At 31.7% G+C, this 20,485-nt stretch overlaps 2 protein-coding genes across 2 annotated transcripts; one reads left to right on the forward strand and one right to left on the reverse strand.

Annotated features, from left to right (window-relative positions):
- Positions 1-11,776: 11,776 nt before the first annotated feature.
- LOC127257861 (peroxidase 47) lies at positions 11,777-13,679 on the reverse strand. The gene is made up of 3 exons (XM_051284356.1): positions 13,328-13,679; positions 12,655-12,843; positions 11,777-12,582 (listed from the first exon to the last, which is right to left on the reverse strand). Exons 1-3 carry the CDS (start codon positions 13,613-13,615, stop codon positions 12,019-12,021), a joined length of 1,041 nt encoding a protein of 346 aa, XP_051140313.1. The 5' UTR covers positions 13,616-13,679; the 3' UTR covers positions 11,777-12,018.
- A 3,203-nt stretch (positions 13,680-16,882) lies between these two features.
- Positions 16,883-19,929, forward strand: LOC127258294 (L-ascorbate oxidase-like). The gene is made up of 4 exons (XM_051285090.1): positions 16,883-17,218; positions 17,737-17,829; positions 17,929-18,141; positions 18,547-19,929. The coding sequence occupies exons 1-4, from the start codon at positions 16,952-16,954 to the stop codon at positions 19,675-19,677; spliced, it is 1,704 nt and encodes a 567-aa protein (XP_051141047.1). The 5' UTR covers positions 16,883-16,951; the 3' UTR covers positions 19,678-19,929.
- The last annotated feature ends 556 nt before the right edge of the window (positions 19,930-20,485 follow it).

Here is a 20,485-nt window from a genome sequence, read left to right on the forward strand (position 1 = left end):
CTATTTTGATATTACATCAAAGTTACACGTGTCAATAACATGATGTCAAATTGTTTCCCTCGATGTTTTATTTATTATTTATTGTAAGTCGCTAATTTGTGTCCTAACTAATTTTATGTTACACCTAACTCGCATTTTATTATAAGTCGCAATTACTATATTAACACTATTTTTATATTACATCAAAATCGCACATGTCAATAAAATTGGTGTGTTCTTTTTGTATTTCTTTCACTCGTATTTCTCTCCAAAAATTAATATATTACACACATTCATTATTTTTATATTATCTACACAATTCTTTATACTTCATATGAAAAATATCATTTCAAACTATTTAACAAAACAAACACACTCATGTCTCATTGTTTCCCCTCGATGTTTTATTTATTAATTTATCATTGATTGAGTCATAAATATTTTTGGTAATTAATTTGATACTACACCAAAGTTCACAGTTTTTCATAAGTCGTAATCAATATAGTAACAATAGTATGATGTTACATTAATGTCGCACCTATATATCAATAACATAATATCGCATTGTTTGAAGTTTATATGATTTATCAATGTGTATATATATATTTTTCTAGTAGTAACTTGGAAAGACATGTTAGCATCAATAATACTACATTACATTGCATGATTTTTTCGTGTGCAATTTCAACTTATGGAAATCGTTAATATAACAAATGTGAGAATGGCTATATACCACATAATTAGTCTCCTAATTAACTACTTTGAACGTCGTTTTAATCCTTTAACGCCAAATTTCACATCTGTGATAGCATAACGTGGCATTGTTCAAGTTTATATGATTAATTTGGAAATACTTAGTAATATTACATTAGTTAATGTCATTGATGGGTTCAAAATTTAGCATTGCACGATAACATATCAAAGTAATTGTTATATGAATTATAAAATTAATTATCAATAATAATTTTTTTACGCAAATAAAAAAATTAAATGGATATCACATATGCTATTAAATTTATAGTTTAAAGGAAAAAAAAAAAAAGAAAAAGAAAAAGGAAACACTAATGGTAAGCACTTTAGAAGATGAAACCATAAATAAGAGAATTAATAGGGAGGTGCACAAAATACTATTGCATGACATTTGTGCCAATATTGTATACCCTTAAGTAAATTATTATTTTTTTTATTTTAAAAATTATTATATCTAATATTGTATATTATTAAGTCTATTATTTTATTTAAAAATCTTGAAATTTAAAACGAAAAATTATATTAATGAAAATGTGGTTTATAGTTATTCCTATTTTTATCACTTTTTTAAAAATTGCAAAGTACCAAAATAATGATGTGGCCTTTGAAATTGTTATTGTGCATTTAATACAAAGCTTTGTCATTGACCTGATTTCTTTATGAAAATTCGTCAATTTATTTCGGAATTAATACTTTTGCATTTAATAAAGTTTTTTATTGCCAACTTAGTTTCATGTCACTTTCAAAAGGATTGTGAAGGGCTAAAATGGTCCTGTAGGCCATGTAGTTTAAGCATGTGTTTGTTTGTTTGTTTTTTTTTTTTTTATAAATAAAATACAATCTATTTACTTTGTAAGATTCTTTATAAAAATATGAAATTAAAATATTATTTAAATTAAAATTTAAATAAAAAATAATAATTTCAAATAAAAAAAATCAAACAAAATTCTTAATATATTGAAAATTTTAAGGTTCCGATCATTTTTAAAAATATCAAATATGTTAGTTTATTTTAAAAAATAATAAATATGTTTTGATTTATATATTATATTTATTTATTATTTTAATCTAAAAAATACAAATACACAAAGAAACAATTAGTAAACAACCTCAATAAAATATGTGACGGTTAAAGTATAAGTTGTACCTAAATAATAAATTTATATTGTTAATAAACCGAATCATTTATATTTTGGTTGTTATAATCAATGTATCTGTCTCCAATATTTTAAATAGATTAGGTTGTATGGTAAAAAGCTTTTTCGAGTTGTTATTGGTTAGTAGGTGTAATTTAAAATATGGTGAATTTCGATACATATTAAATTAGATTTTAAATACACTATTTATTTCATTTTTCTCCCAAAAAATATCAAATCAAACACCTATTTTTTATTTTTTTATATTATACTAAAAATCAATTTTACATTCAAAACATTACATCAAACACATATTTATATCACATCATACAACTATTCAAATTAAAAAATTTTACTATTCAAATCCCAACTCAAAATCCAAACCCCTAAACAAACACACCCTAAGATTATTGAAATATTATTTTATCATAATAAAGTAATTCTTTATAAAAAAAAATGATACTTCATATTTATTAAACGTTATTTATCACAATAATTTAGTGAATGCATATTATATTTTAATTTTTATAACTAATGATAGATAAATGTGAATATTGTATTATGTTGAGATATATACATGCTATATATTATTTTATTTTTAATTTTCTATAACTAATGATAGATAAATGTGACTATTATCTTATGTTGAGATATATACACGCTATATATTATTTTAATTTTAATTTTAATAATATATTTAGATTCAAAATTAAATATTATTTTAATAATATTTTCATTCTTATATTTTAATGAAAATGAATATTATAAATTTAATTAGCATTGGATGGCTTAAATAAATATCATATATTTGAAAATTTGAGGTTAAATTCATTTTATTATTATTATTTGTTTTTTACAATTTAATATTTTTTCTCAATCTATTGTACACATAGCAAATATTTTTTTTATTTCAAAATATTATATTCATTAACCTTAAAAAATACAAACACACAAACAAACAATTAGTATGCAACCTCAATAAATAAACCACGTCTAAAATATTAATTTTATCTGAATAATAAATTTAAACAGGGAAGAAATTCAATCCCTATTTATAATTGGGTTATCATAATTATTGTTACTCTCCAATATTTTGAATGGATTAGGCCATGTTGTTAAAAAAGGATGAAAATTAATGAATTAAGGTGCTTTTTTTATTATTATTTTGGTTGAATTGATTAAAGAAAATCTCGAAAAGGGTTTAAGAAAGAAGGTTTTGTTTCCGTTAGGCAGTGTTTTGGCCGTTAAAGAATAGTAAAATATAAAATAACATCCATCGCTTTCCCTTCTATTTAAGAGGTGTACGCCTGCCATTTCCCTACCACCCCAATCGGCAATTGGGAACAAGAAATTAGGGTTTTGGTAGAGCATAACGGCAACAGGTCCGCCATCGCCGCCGCCTGTAAGAGGAGGGACCTGAAAATGCCAACGGGTCAACTCGACACTAGCATGACCTCAATCGGGATTGACCCAACATCGTCAGGAAACTTTTGACATAATACATCCGCAGGTCACGAGGGCGAGCCCACCACCACAACCAATGCTTTATGCCACCTAGTCCACTTCACCATCTAATTGGACTCTGATACTACTGTTGGGACTGGGTCAACTCAATATTAGCACGATATTGTCCGCTTTGGGCTGAACCCGTACGAATTTATTTTTAGATATTCTCCAAAAAGCCTCATTGGAGTTCATTTGGGACTTATAAAGTGTAGAATTTTCTTCACAACTTTCGATGTGGGACTTGGGTTTGCACCTCAAACATGAATAATCATGCTGCCGCCTTCGACGGGAACGTACGAGACGGTTGTGGCGAGTTTCTTGCCTGCCGGAGAAGACAGAACCATCGAAGCCCTCTGGTGCCTGCAACTGTCACCGGAAGATTCACTTGCAGTATCAGGCCATGGGAGAGGAGCCCACGCCGCTGCGGATAGTGTTCCAGACGGAGGAGGGTAGTGCCGCTGGAGGGGACCACCGACCGGCCGGGAAAAGGAAGAGATCCGAAGTAAGTTTAGCCAGGAACAGAAATAGAAGATGCAGAAGTTTGTGGAGAGGTCGGGCTGGAGGATTCAGAAGCTCGGGAAGTCCGAGGTTGTGCGTTTCTGTGAGAAGATTGGGGTGAAGAGAAAGGTGCTGAAGGTCTGGATGCACAACAACAGGTACCATCACTGCACTCTGCCCAAGAAAACCGAGCCCGCTGACCCTATCGCCGCCACACCCGCCGACACCATGACGATCAACATCAACGCCGCTGCCACCGCCGATGAGGAGAACTGAAGAAAACTGTCCTTAATTCCATCCATCAATTATGCATCCATCTATATCTATTATTATGTATTAATTAAAATTATCGCCGGACAATTCTCATAATCATCATAATAATAATATGGAATAATAATTTTAATAACCTAGCTGACTCTGATTATTTATTTGTATAATTGCACTTAATTCTGTCATGTTCTTCTTAATTAATTGTTACAAACACGAACATCACCGGCACGGCACCGCGCGATGCAGCCACAACGCTGCAAATGTGTGGTGGTGGCCGGCGACAATTGAATGGCAAGGTCTAGGGTTTTAAAGTTTTAGGTAGTTTCTGTTTTTGTTTTTCTATTTTTTTGCATCGCCTGGAGATGGGAATGGCAGTTAGAGGAGAAAGAAAGGAAAAAGATTATAAAGCAAAATTACAATTTTATCCTCTCAGTGTTTTTATTTATTATTTATCGTAAGTCCGTAAAATTGTGTTGTAATTAATTTGATGTTACATTAAGATCGCATTTTATAATAAGTTGTATTAGCATAGTAACTATTTTGAAATTATACCAATTAAAGACCCACGTGTCAATAACATAGTATAGTATAATATCAAATTTGTGTCGCAAATAATTTGATATTATACCAAGTTGCATTTTATCATAAGTCTTAATTAGTATAGCAACGCTATTTTTATATTACATCAAAGTCGCACGTGTCAATAACAAAATATTGTATTGTTTTCCTTGATGTTTTATTTATAATTTATCGTAAATCGAGAATTTACGTCGTAACAAATTGGATATTACAGAAAAATCGTATTGTATCAAAAATCACAATTAGCATACTATCACTATTTTTATATTATATTAAAGTCTCATGTGTCAATAACATAATGTTGCGTTGTTTCCCCTGGATGTTTTATTTATTATTTGTCATAATTAAGTCATAAATTTATGTTGTAGCTGATTTGATATTATAGTAAAGTTGCATTTTATCATAAATCGTCATTATTGTAGTAACACTATTTTGATATTACATCAAAGTCGCACGTGTTAATAATATAATGTTGCATTGTTTCTTCTTGATATTTTATTTATTATTTATTGTATTTTATGAATTTGTGTCGTGACTAATTTGATATTATAGCGCAGCCGCATTTTATCATAAGCAATTCATACAGTAATACGATTTTGATATGATATCAAAATCGCATATGTCAATAACATAATATCGCGATTGTTTCCTTTTGATGATTTATTTATTATTTATCATTATGTCATAAACTTGTGTAGTAACTTATTCGATATTACACTAAAGTCGCATTTTATCATAAGTCATCATTAGTATAGTAACGCTATATTGAAATTACATAAAAGTTGCACATGTCAATAGCGTAATATCGCATTGTTTTCTCTTGATGTTTTATTTATTATTTATCATTAGGTCATAAATTTTTGTCATAACAAATTTCATATTACATTGAAGTCGGATTTTATCATAGGTTGTAATTAGTATAGTATCGTTATTGTATATTACATTAAAATCGCACGTGTGAATAAGATAGTGACGGATTGTTGCACTCAATGTTTTATTTATTACTTTTCATTAGACGGTATGATTAAAAAGCATTTGAGTAGGGTATCGGTTGGAAGGGGATCCTCGGCCCTCCTCTTGCCCAGCTGCCCCCAATGCCGCCCTATCTAATACTATTGTGTATATATATATACACAGTATGTATATATATGTGAAATATAAATATACCTAGTATATGTATGTATCTGTATGTATATATATATTATATATATTTATAAATCATATATATATATACAAGTAGTGTATATATCATTTTTGGCGAGAGGCTTGAAGTGACATCAAGAATGGGGAGGGGGGGTGAGGATCCCATCCAGTATCGGTTACTAGGTGTCATAAAAAATATCCCGAGTTTCGATATATGTTAAATTGAATAAATTTTTGTAATATTATTGAAATATTATTTAATTACAATAAATAATTATGTCATGTATTAGTAAATTTGAAGTTCTGTTCTTTTTTATGTTTCTCATTTTTTTTTTCTTTCCTTGTTCCAATCTAATGCATATAAAAAATATGTTTCGGGCCGATCCTGATTTTTTCGGGCCTAGTGGAAAAAAAATTAAAGCCCTATAAGCCGGCAATCCAGTACAAAACAGACAATGAAAATTGAAGAATAAAAGAAGGAAAATTAAGAGTATTATTATAATTTATAAATATGAAATATTATATAGTCCAATTTTGGTAGGCCCTGGTGGGCGCTCCCTTCACTTGGCCTCTGGGTTGGCCCTACCGACGACGTCTAAATTATTAATTGCATCTGAATAATAAATTTAAATGGTTAAGAAATTCAATCTCTATTTATGTTTCGGTTATTATAATAAATGTAATTTTCCAATATTTTGGACGGATTAGGTCGTATCGTCACAAGGTACACCGGGTAGCGTTGGTGCATGGTTATTAGGTGTAAAAAAGAATTAATTAAAGGGTTGAATAATAATGAATTAAGGTGGTTTCAAAAATTTTGGTTGAAATTAATTAAAGAAAAACTTGAAAATGGTTGGTCATGAATTCATATCGTAATTAGTTTGGTGTTACACCAAACTCGCATTTTATCATAAATCGTAATTAGTATTGCAATGCAATTCTAATATTACGTCAAAGTCATGTGACAATAATATAATATCGCATTGTTTCCTCTTAATGTGTTATTTATTATTTATAGTAAATTGTGAATTTATGTGTAACTAATTTGATATTACACCAAAATCGCAATTTTTTTATGAGCCACAATTAGTATAGTAACGATATATATTTTTATATTACATCAAAGTCGCATATACCAATAGCATAATGTCACATTGTCTCCCCTTGATAATTTATTTATAATTTATTAAATATCATAAGTCTTGAATTTGTGTATTGACTAGTTTTGTATTACACCAAAGTCATATTTTATCATAAGTCATAATTGGTATAGTAACACTATTTTGCTAGTACATCAAAATCGCACGTGTTAATAACATAATGTCATATAGTATTCCCTCAATGTTTTTTATTATTTATTGAAGTCCTTAATTTGTGTCGTATATAATTTTATATTACATCTAAGTCACATTTTATTTTAAGTCGCTATTAGTATAATAACTCTATTTTGATATACATCAAAATCCCATGTGTCAACAACATAGTGTCGACATTATTTTCTAACTATGTTTTATTTATTATTCATCATTAAGTCGTAAATTTGTGTCGTAACTATTTGATATTATGCTAAATTCGCATTTTATCATGAGCCATAATTAGTCAAGCAACGCTATTTTGATATTACACCAACGTCGCACGTGTCACTAATATAATGTTGCATTGTTCGGAACGAGGGAATTTGTGTATTAATTGTATCCAAATAATAAATACAAATAATTAAGAAACTCAATCTTTATTTATATTCCGATTATTATAATTATTGTAACTCTCTAATATTTTGAATGGATTAGGTTTCCCCCTCTGGAACTACCCCCCATTTCCCCACACCTCCTCCATGCGAGCTTCAGTGGCAATTGGGAAGAAAAAATTAGGGTTTTGGGAGAAGATAATCGCAACAGCTCCGCCGCCGCCGCCTGGAAAAGGAGGGACCCGGCAATGCCGAGAATGTTCAAGAAGACCTAACTAGCTCCTATTGTTTATTTTTATTTCACTTAATTATGTCATGTTCTTCTTTTATTAATTGTTACAAACATGAACATCACCCGCATGGCGCGGCCACAACGCTGCGCATGTGTGGTGGTGCCCGGCTACAGTCAATTGGCAATGTCTAAGGTTTTAAAATTTTAGTTAATTTTTTTGTTTGGTTAATTTTTTGCATCGCCGAAAACCAGAGATGAGAATGGCCGCTACCGGAGAAGAAAGGACAAGAATATAAAATAAAAATTACAATTGTATCCTATTAATGTTTTGTTTATTATTTATAGTAACTCGAGAGTCATTAACTAATTTGATATTACATCAAGATCTCAAATGTCAATAACATAATATCGCATTGTTTCCTTTAATGATTTATATATTATTTATCATTATGTCATAAACTTACATAGTAACTCATTTGATATTACACCAAAATCGCATTTTTATCATAAGTCATCATTAGTATAGTAACGCTATATTGATATTACATAAAATTTGCACATGTCAATAATGTAATGTCGCAGTATTTTCTCTCGATGTTTTATTTATTATTTAACATTAGGCCATAAAATTTTCCCATAGCAAATTTGATATTACATCAAAGTTGCATTTTATCGTAGGTTGTAATTAGTACATTAACATTATTTTATATTACATTAAAATCGCAAGTGTCAATAAGACAGTGACATATTGTTGCAGTCAATATTTTATTTATTACTTTTCATCAGGTGGTATGATTAAAAAGCATTTGATTAGGTGTCGGTTAGGAGGGGATCTTTAGTTCCATCCCGTCGGTTATTAGGTGTCATAAAAAATATCCCGAGTTTCAATACACATTAAATTGAATGAATTTTTATAAAATTATCGAAATATTCACTACAAAAAAATAATATATTTGTAACGAATTCCGTCCCTAAAGTTCACGTAGCTAACGTAATTCCATTCCTAATTCCGTCTCTAATGTCATTAGTAACGGAAAAAGTAAATTTAGAGACAAAAATATTTTGTTACAAAAATAATTTTTTCTCGTAGTGATTGTTTTATTACAATAGAATATTATTTTATGTATTAGTAAATTTGAAGTTCTTTTCTTTTTATGTCTCTCATTTTTTTTTCTTTTTCTTTGTTCAAATCTTTCTTTGTTCCAATCTAATGCATATAACAAATATGTTTCTATTTGAAATATCATATCGAATTATTTTTTTTAAATCTAAAAAATTACAAACACACAAACAAAACAATTAGTAAACAACCTCGATAAAATAGACGATGTCTAGGGCGGTGTCTTGATTTTTTACGGCCAGACAGGAACAAAAATTAGGGCCTTACTGGGCGGTTGGCGGCAATCCAGCACAAAACAAACAATGAAAACCGAAGAATAAAAGACAAAAAAAATCAAGTGTGATTGTAATTTATAAATATGAAATATTACATAGTCCAATTTTCGATGGGCCCTGGTTGGCGCTCCTTTCACTTGGCCTCAAGGCCGGCCCTGACGAGTACGTCTAAATGATTAATTTTATCTGAATAATAAATTTAAATGGTTAAAAAATTCAATCTCTATTTATAGTTCGGTTATTATAATAAATGTAACTTTCTAATATTTTGAACGGATTAGGTCGTATCGTCACAAAGTATACCGGTGGTAGCGGTACTGGTTATTAGGTGTAAAAAATTTAATTAAGAGGTTGAATAATAATGACTTAATTAAGGTGGTTTCTAAAATTTTGGTTGAAATTAATTAAAGAAAAACTCGAAAATATTTGGTCGTGAATTCATATCGTAATTAGTTTGGTGTTACACAAAACTCGTATTAATCGTAATTAGTATTGTAATGCAATTTTAATATTGCATCAAAGTCGCACGTGAAAATAATATAATGTCGCATTGTTTCCCCTCAATGTATTATTTATTATTTGTAGTAAATTGTGAATTTGTATTGTAACTAAGTTGATATTACACCAAAATCGCAGTTTTATGAGTCGCAATTAGTATAGTGCTGCTATATATTTTGATATTACATCAAAGTTGCACGTGCCAATAACATAATATCACATTGTCTCCCATCGATAATTTATTTATTATTTATTAAATATCATAAGTCCTGAATTTGTGTATTGACTAGTTTTGTATTACACTAAAGTCATATTTTACCATAAGTCATAATTGGTATAGCAACGCTATTTTGATGTTACATACATCAAAGTCACACGTGTCAATAAGATAATGTCATATTGTTTTTTCTTGATATTTTTTTATTATTTATTGTAAGTCGGTAATTTGTTTCGAATATAATTTTATATTACACCTAAATCGCATTTTATTTAATTTTAAGTCGCTATTACTATAATAACTCTATTTTGATTTACATCAAAATTCCACGTGTCAATAACATAATGTCGCATTGTTTCCTAAGTATGTTTTATTTACTATTTATTATGAAGTCGTGAATTTCTGTCATAACTATTTGATATTATGCTAAAGTTGCATTTTATCATAAGTCATAATTAATCTAGCAATGCTATTTTGATATTACACCAATGTCGCACGTATCACTAACATAATGTTGCATTGTTCGGAATGAGGGAATTCGAATTTGTGTATTAATTGTATCCCAATAATAAATATAAATAATTAAGAAACTCAATCTTTATTTATAGTTCAATTATTATAATTATTGTAACTCTCTAATATTTTGAATAGATTAGGTTTCCCCTCATCCAAGGCTGGAGGTACATCAAAGTCATGAAACTATGTCCTTAACTAATTTGATATTACGTCAAAGTCGCATTTTATAATAAGTTGTAACTAGCATAATAATTATTTTGATATTACACCAAGGTCGTATTTTATCATAAGTTGTAATTAGTATAGTAATGTTATTTAGATATTACACTAAAGTCGCACGTGTAAACAATAATATAATATCGCATTGTTTCTCTTCATTGGTCTTTTATTATCTATCGTAAGTCTAAATTTGTATCATAACTATTTTGTTATTAAAACAGAAAAAGTTACATCTTATCATAAGTCGTAATTAGTCGTATATATAATAGTGTTATTTTTATATTACATCAAAGTCGTACACAGGGCCGGTCTTGACTTTCGTAGGGCCCGGAACAAAAAAAAAAGTATATAAACCTCTAAATATATATAAATAATATGTTTTTATTTATAATAAAATATAAATAATTAAATAAAATAAATTTTTAGAATTTTTAGATGAAAATTAGTATAAAAAATACTTTTAAATGTTTGAAACATATAGAATTTAAATTAAAACCTCAATATTAAAATTAATTTTTATACCACCGAATCACAATTGTTTTATTTATATATATCAAATAAATTATATATATATAAAATATAAATATATAATGAACTTTCTATTTTTACGGTGGGTCCTGGGCGGGCGCCCTTCTGGCCGGGTCAGGACCGGCCCTTGTGGCACATGTCATCTAATATGCATATGAGTATTTCTATAGGTATTAATGTAAAATTATATGGGCGGGCCCAAAAATTTCTTTAAGAGGTTTCCGTCACATTGGACTCCAAATTATTTTGGTGGTGAGATCGAACGTTAGGTATTAATTTAAAATTTTAGTGAGTTTGCGGTCCAAAATCTATATGGACGGATCTAAAAATTTCTTGAAGGGGTTTCCATGCTACTTGGACCCCAATATTCGACACCCACCCCCCACGCATATCTATATATATATATATATAATAAAGTGAATGTGTATTTTAATATCAAACCTTTATTGCTGACTTTAAAACACATTACTAGGATGCAATTCGCCAATTTTATTTTTGCAATTTTTATTTTAGCCTTTTTTTGGGGGTGTAGGGTTTCTGAATCTATAAATATTTAATTATTTTTCTTCATATTAGTAATTACTTTCCATTTTAATTGGCAAATTTTCTCTCCTTTAACTATCTCAATTATTGCAATTTCCATCGAACCTAATTTTACATTCCAAAAAAAAAAAAAGAGAGAGAAACTAGTTGTTCATTCTACAAATACATACACGCAGGAAATTAAATTTCAAGCCATAGTGCAGTAGTAGTAGTAAAAGTGTCTAAGGAATTATTACACAAACATATGAAATACCAACAACAATTATTGGTGCAACAATTAATTAATGTCATGTAAATACATATAATACAAATCGATCAATCTTCAATTGACGGCGCGGCAGGAGGTTCTGACCTCGCCATTGGGGCCTTCCTTGACATCCATGGTCCCCATCTTCACCATGGCCTGCTGGAAATCCAAGAAGAACAGAGCCTGGTTCATGGCGTAGCCGTTGACGAACCCCCGCGTGGCGGCGCTGGCGAACAGCGTCTGGTCGGAAAACAGCACGCCGGCCCTCATCTGCAGCGCCCTGAAGTAGTTGTTGTCGAAAGTGTTCTGGCTGAAGTCCAGCGCCTGCGCCGCGCTGTCGCCGCCGGCGCTGCAAGTTTTCGACAGCGTCCGGGCGAACTGCGCGTCCATGGTCGGGTCGACGTCGTTCGCCGCGTCGAACTTGCTCAGCCGGCTCTTGAACGACGAGCAACGCGCCACCCCCAGCGTGTGGCCCCCCGACAGAGCCACCATTTGCTGCGCCGTGAAGCCGCGCTGACCGAACATTCGGATCAGCGCCGAGCTGTTTAGCGTCGGCGCCGGCAGGTTTATCGTGTCTTCGATCTTCGATCTTCTTCCGTCTTTCCTTCCGTTCGGGATGTCGTACACCGGCCCTCCAGCCTAATTAATTAATTAATTACGATTAATTACGATTTCCATATTTAATTAATTAATTATTGAAGAAGTACTTACAAAGAAAACTGCATCTCGAGCAGCCATGGCGAGGATGTCAGCGCAGGAGACGATACCAGGGCATTGTTTTTCGAGAGCTTCCTTGGCGGCGTCGATGATTTCGTATCCTCTCAGGCTCAGATTCGCAGGAGAATCTTTCTCTGCCGTGTTGCCGCTTGTCGAATCTATCAGTATGCTTCCATCACAACCCTAATTTAATTAATCGAATTCATACAAAATCAAAATCAATTAAATTAATCAAGCATTACAATTAATCTAATCATACATACAGGAGAATTAATATAAGGCTAAATTGCACAAAATTTACATTTAGTTTCATGAACTCTAAAACTATGTGAAACTCGGTTTCATAAACTCTACGTCTAACCTCTTTGTCGATCATTATCGGTATTTGCCATAAATGTGCCCAAACTTCCAATAAATTTTAGGATCTTTATTTCTAAACCTTTAAAATTACAAATATATTCATTTTTATATATTTAATCTCAAAAATAGTAAATATACTCAAAATTTTAGGGGTTTTAGAAATTAAAATTCTAAAATTTATTCACAGGGGAGGTTACATGTATAGTTTATGAAACCGAGTTTGACGCAATTTTAGAAATAGGAGGATTTGACACAATTTCGTAAAACAACAAGTGAATTTTGTGCAATTTAGTCTTAATATAATTACCTGAATAAAGCAGTCGTGGAAGTGCATCCGGAGAAGAGCTCCCGCGAGTGTGGGATCGGACTGCAAAGCAGCATTGACGGTGTTCTTAACGACAAACTCCGCCATGGGACACCCGGCGGCGTAGTAGTAGTTCATGCTCAGGCCATTGGCCCCCCACCCTCCGTACGGCCTCTCCCCACTCACCATCATCATTATCATCATCACTGCCAGCATTCCACCTCCAAACTTCATATTCTTGTTGTGATAGTTGCTCATCACTGCAACTCCAATGGACCTGATTCCCTGCATCCTACCTACCTAATTAAGCCTCAATTAATCAATTATATATGTGTTTGCCTCTTACAGTGATCAGTGGATTCGTATTTATAGTAGTAGAAAGGTAAGGGGGATAGTGCAGACAATGCATGGGGAGAAATGATTGGAGGGTTTTCAGATATATCGACTTTTACAAATTAAAGGGATTGTTTATTTCAAGATTTGACTTATTACTGCAACTAATTTGTTGCTTTTGAATTTTGTAATTAACTGTTACTTTTTTAGATCGTTTGACTTTAAAAAGAACTAATTAAGAGATCTAGTAGTGATCAGAAGAGAGAAGCCATGATTCGTAAGTTTACTAATACAAAAAGATGATCACTAGATATCATATGTACTTGTATAAATAATTGTAATTAATTATAGGTTTCTTGATCAACTCTACCTCACTTAATTTCAATAACAATAATAATAATTGTTTCATTAGAAATCATGGAGTATATAGTGTTTAAATCAGTAAATAATTAGCTGGTGGGTGGGAGCAGGTAATTAATTAGAGATAATTGGAAGCAGTGGGAAGTGAAGAGATAAAGCATTAATAGGTCAGATTGATCATCCGAGATAATGCCACATATATAATCCACATATATATATATATATATGTGTGTGTGTGTGTGTCCAGTGGTGGAAGAATTAATTAAGCAGCAGTCCAAAAGTAACCTAATTAACTAATTAGTGAATCGTTACATCAGTGTAACTATATTGCATGCATGGCGCAATCACGTTTTCATTATATTATTAATAATCCATATTGTTACTGTTATGAATAATACTAACATATACTACTATATTGATAAATTAATTAATGATAAAGATGATTATGATCGTAAATGGGGCGGCTGTTTGTGACATGCAGCTAATTGTTTCTTTACTCTCTCTCTCTCTCTAGCTCTCTCTCTCTCTAGTCTCTATGTAGTGTATAAAATGGTGGGAGGGGAGACAGAAGTCAAAGATGGAAGTGGAGGATGGTTGTAGTGGAGAACAGAAATGAGCTGGTTCCCACCACCCCACCCCACCCCACCCCACCCCACTCTAAGAATACATATATAATTACAATATGGAAGGAATAGTGGAGAGAACTCTGTATAGTAAGCATGCATGCATTCACTCAGTAGTGCTCCCAACACGCTTCTACTCATCTTTTTCTATAAACTTCAATTCCAAATTTCCAATACTTGTACAATGTGATGATCATGTATATCCCATTTATCTCTCTCTCTCTCTCTCTCTCTATATATATATATATATATAGATGCACACGTGTTAATGCTTGTGTGAGAGAGGGGAAGATTAATTGTCCCACAGTCGAGATGCATAATTCAATCTATAGAAAAGATAACAAATTTACAAGTTTCAGACATATTAAAAAATATATAAATTAGGGTTTCACCAACCAATCTTAATATGCATTTGATGATGATGATGATGATGATAAATTCAACCTCGGACATAATTAACTACGTCATGCTATGCCAAGTGTACTGAAAAAAGTCCCATAAGAGATGGTCATCGATTCAAACTCGCACGCCTTCAACCGGCTACACATAGTTCGTCTAATGTGACTTAATTTATCAGACCTAATTTGTAGGATATTAAGTTCGGCAAAAAATTTTCCGGTGGACACTTTCGGATAACTGCTGCAATTTCTCGCGTTATAAAAAAAGAATTGTGTAATGAAAATTAATATTGTTGACAATCTTCCTGAATTCAATTCTTAAAAAAGACTTGTGTAATGAAAATTAATATTGTTGACAATCTTCCTGAATTTAATTCTTATGATTAATTGATCTGTGATCTGCTTGGTTAATTATTACTGTCATATTGGATTCAGTGCAACTGAAGCAACAGTTATCATCATCAGATCAGATCATAAAATAGACATCATTAATTACCCATCGAACTCTTGATCAACTTAATTGATCTCCCATAGCAGGCCTTGTCATATATCATTCACCTCAATTAACAATTACCTACTAAAATTTAATTAACCTTAATCAAATAATAAATAAATAAACAGAAGCACCAGAAATGCACAAGCCTTGCTTGTTAATTATCTCTAGGAACATCGATCATCATATCCTCTCCCCAACTCACTATTGTATTATTGCTCATCCCCTAAATTATTTTCAGACATGTCACAAATTATTATCATCTATTATAAAATGATTAAATAAGTAATACGATGAATTAATACATTAGTAATACTCAGTCTTACGTGTTCGTTCTCTCGATTAACAAAATTTCTTACAAAATCTAAAACATTAAAAGAATACAAAATCTGTTTTTGTATTAATGAAAATTGTGCATAAATAAATTATTTTGACCAATATAAAGATGGATTATAATTATATAAATTTTGTATATTAGTACATTTATAAATATAATTATTTTCTCGTTAAGAACAAAGACAGGAATAGTAATAAACGACCGGCCAATATGTGCTATCTTATCCACACATGACACATCAGTTATCGTATTCAGACTTTCAGTAGTTTCTTGACCAAATAAATACAAACTCTTGGAAGAATAATAGCATGAAAGTGATGAAATAAATTGGCAAGACATTCTGAAATTGATTAGAAGTTGCCCAGCAAAGAATATTCAAATATTTAAAATGCAATAATTTGCTTACTCACTTTTAGTATTATTATTTTATCAGTCTCTATTTCTATTTTTTTTCAGAAACATTTTACTCCTCATCCTTATAATTGAACCAAAATTTCGTTATACAAATAATATTGTGGCAAAGAAATTTTAAACTATTTAATGGATAAATGACATCAGTGAGTTCAAAAAATATACATGCGCACACATATATATATATATATTAATTTTAATTTAAAAGTAACACACAAATCGTATCGATCACTATTATTAAAGGTGTTTCATGCAACATATTTTAACACAATTAGATATTATATGTTATGTAATTGAAAAAATACATATGATTTATATCTTAGTAATATTTACCCAAATTTAAATTATGTAGTTTAGATTGGTTGGAAGAATAAGTCAAGTAAACATGTAACTTCAAGGAAATTTTTTCATTGTTACGTCCAATCATTTTTAAACAAGAAGCTTAAATAAATTAAGTCATAGTCATTGCCCATTTAATAAAATCAAAATTAAAGTTGACAATGTTAAAGTCATTGTCCATTTAACTTTCGCAGGAGGTTCCAAATGTCTAATTTTATCCCTCACATTATTTATTGCCATAGATTCATAGTTATCTAATATATCTCCAAGTATAGAGATAATTTATATATCGATCCCAAAGGATATTCAAACCTTTTGAGTGTGAAAGGTTCGATGGATAATAAGCTGCTGACAATTTTTTGTGTATTTGTATATTGGATTAATAATATCGATTTGTTGGAGGCCAAAATTAGGCACTACAGATGGGAAGTGAAGTACGAGTTCAAGTCACCGGATTGCTACCGGAAACTTGCTATTACCATCAACGGGAGGACGCCGGGACCGAGCATTGTTGCGCAGCAGGGGGACACCATCGTCGTCGAGCTTAAGAACAGCTTGTTGACTGAAAATGTCGCGATTCATTGGCATGGGATACGCCAGGTGATTTCTATTTTCTTTTGATTATCGTCGATATTGGAATTCTTGCTCTGAAATAAAAAAGAAAAAAAAATTGGAGTAATTTAATATTTAATTTCTGGAATGCTAAATGAAGAAGTTTTAATCTATAATTTGTGTTGTGTTTTCATTTTCTTATCGGATATTCTATGTTTTGAGTCTTACCGTCCCTATTCGTCATTATTCACGTGAAAGATTCATATGTGGTGTAAATTCACTTTGGAAGTGTGGGTGACAGTGCATATATTGGTTGACTATATAATAATTTATTTTTTAAAAAATATATATATATATCATATTATACATCAATTCTATATTCAATTCTATATTATATATTACATATCATTTTTTAACATATATCCCACATTGGGATATTTATCATGTCCTACATACCACAAAGAAACATAAGCATGAAAGGATGAGTTGGTCACTTGAAAATAAACACACTCGTAGTACTATTTAATGAATTATTCGACATGATTAATATTCCTACATGATTGCAGAGAGGAACACCTTGGTTTGATGGGGCAGAAGGAGTGACTCAGTGTCCAATTCTCCCTGGTGAAATATTTGTCTACAAATTTGTTGTGGATAGAGTATGAATCCCTATCCTATCCTATCCAATCTTTCGATTTAACTTAAAAACATTCATCCATGGCAGATTCATTACATAGAAACATTGGTTTGTTTTGCAGCCAGGAACATATATGTATCACGCACACTACGGAATGCAAAGAGTCGCCGGTCTCTACGGCTCAATCCATGTTTCACTTCCCGACAGCGAGTCGGAGCCCTTCCGGTATGACTACGATACAAGTATAATCCTCATCGATTGGTACCACAAGAGCGCGCAAGAACAAGCCGTCGGCCTGTCTTCCCGTGACTTTGTTTGGGTCGGGGAGCCGGAGGTACGTAGCTCAAAAACTTTCACTTGTCGATTTTGAATGACTATACAATATATTCCTGTCGTCTCATTACTAAGTATTTATTTATTTATTGCGTATTGATCTTTGAATATTAATTATTATATCAAAACGTATTACAAATCAAAAGAAAATGACAAAAATACTTTTATTAATGTCTTATAATACTTAATATAATGTACAAAAATTTATACAAATATAAGAATATTTTTAATGTTAAGTACAATTATGCAAATAGTAAATGAATATCTTGTTATGGAATTGATGGAATATAATGAATGAAGGATGCATTTTTTTATCAGCTTAAACTTTGATATGAGACGGTCATTTAACAGAAACAATACGACTTTTTGTAGTTGCTAACAATTTGCTTCTTCTTACATCCTCAAGTCGATTTTGATACAAGGCAAGGGAAGATTCGAATGTAACGCATCGGGCATTGGAGTCGGATTGTGCAATGCTACTAACATCGAGTGCTCGCCGTATGTGCTAACGGTTTTCCCGGGAAAAACCTACCGGCTACGGATTGGAAGCCTAACCGGTCTATCAGCTTTGAGCTTCGAGATCGAAGGACATAACATGACCGTTGTTGAATCCGACGGTCATTATGTGGAGCCATTTGTGGTATCAAACTTGTTCATTTATTCGGGTGAGACTTACTCGGTGCTGATTAGAACTAATCAAGATCCTTCAAAAAACTATTGGATTAGCGCGAACGTTGTGAGCCGTAATAGCACCACCCCGAATGGATTAGCCGTTTTCAACTACTACCCGAACCACCCCGAAGAAAAACCACCAACAACTCCTCCCACGGGGGTGCAATGGAATGATGTCTCGTCGCGATTTGCCCAAAGTTTATCCATTAAAGCGCGCAATGGCTTCGTCATACCTCCTCCTCTAACACCCAACCGCGCGATTATCTTGCTCAATACGCAAAATTTGGTTGATGGATATGTTCGATGGTCGGTTAACAATGTCTCATTTAATCTCCCTACCACGCCTTACTTGATCGCGTACAAGAAAAAGTTGTTGCACGTATTCGAGCAAAATGAACCACCTAGTGGCTACGACAGTGTAGGGTACGATATCTACAACGTATCCAACAATGTGAATGCCAAGCTCGGAAATGGAGTGTACAAGTTAGGTTTCAATACGACGGTGGATGTCATCTTGCAAAACGCGAACATGATGAAGCCTAATAATAGCGAGACGCACCCGTGGCATCTACATGGCCACGACTTTTGGGTCTTGGGCTACGGCGCGGGCAAGTTCAACGTGTCTAGCGATCCTAGCAAGTACAACTTGGTTAATCCTATTATGAAGAACACGGTGCCTCTACATCCGTACGGGTGGTCGGCGATAAGGTTTCGCGCCGATAATCCCGGGGTTTGGTCGTTCCATTGCCATATAGAGTCACATTTCTATCTTGGCATGGGGATAGTTTTTGAAGAGGGAGTTGAAAGAGTTGGAAATTTGCCTACATCGATCATGGGATGTGGTGAGGCCAAAGCCAAACCATAGGATTGATTTATTGTTAAACTATTCGTTTGTTTACTTATGTTTCCAAATTATATAATATTTTGTAAGATTTTCAATCTCTAGAATATTAAGAGAGAATTCAACCGTTTTAACTATACATCCTCGTCTTTCTTTTAGTTTGGATAGAAACGTTTCTTTCTTCCACTTTTGACTCATTAGTTTGGACCCAATGGGTCATAACTATTCATGTAAGTGATTACATAAATTTATATGTTAATGGCAAAAAAAATAAAAATGTATTGTGTTGGATACATTTTGTGAATTGCATTAAGAAAAGTGGATGGTGGCCACCCAATCCAATTGTTGCTCATTGCTTCTTTTTTTTTTTTTTTTTTGGTACCTTGTACTTTATCTTTTCCCAAATATTCCTCCAACAATACAAAGTGGAATGCTTTACATGTTTGCTCTCTCTTTTATTTTTTATTTTTCAATCCCTTTTTTATTTAATAAAACATTGCTCGGATATATATATTCAAGAAGATTTTAAATGTAGTACAAATACAATTCTCACTACTCTCTTCCAAATTTGATGAGGGTTATGATCGATTATGAATAAAGATTAATTGATTATGCAATGAATTTTATATGAAATACGTCCTTTATTTAATTAAATGAAAATAAGATTCTAGATATGATTCATCCTAATATTTGAAAACATAATAGCTTGTGTTGACATCATGCAATGGTCATCACTTAAAAGCTTGAATTAATAATAAAAATAAATTATAAAAAATTAAATAACATGCGAAACCTTTTCAATTATATTTATTTTGCTTAATACTCAGTAATT

This window comes from Andrographis paniculata, unplaced genomic scaffold (assembly GCF_009805555.1).
Source record: "Andrographis paniculata isolate CXL003 unplaced genomic scaffold, ASM980555v1 Contig59END, whole genome shotgun sequence".
In the NCBI taxonomy this organism is placed as follows: domain Eukaryota; kingdom Viridiplantae; phylum Streptophyta; class Magnoliopsida; order Lamiales; family Acanthaceae; genus Andrographis; species Andrographis paniculata.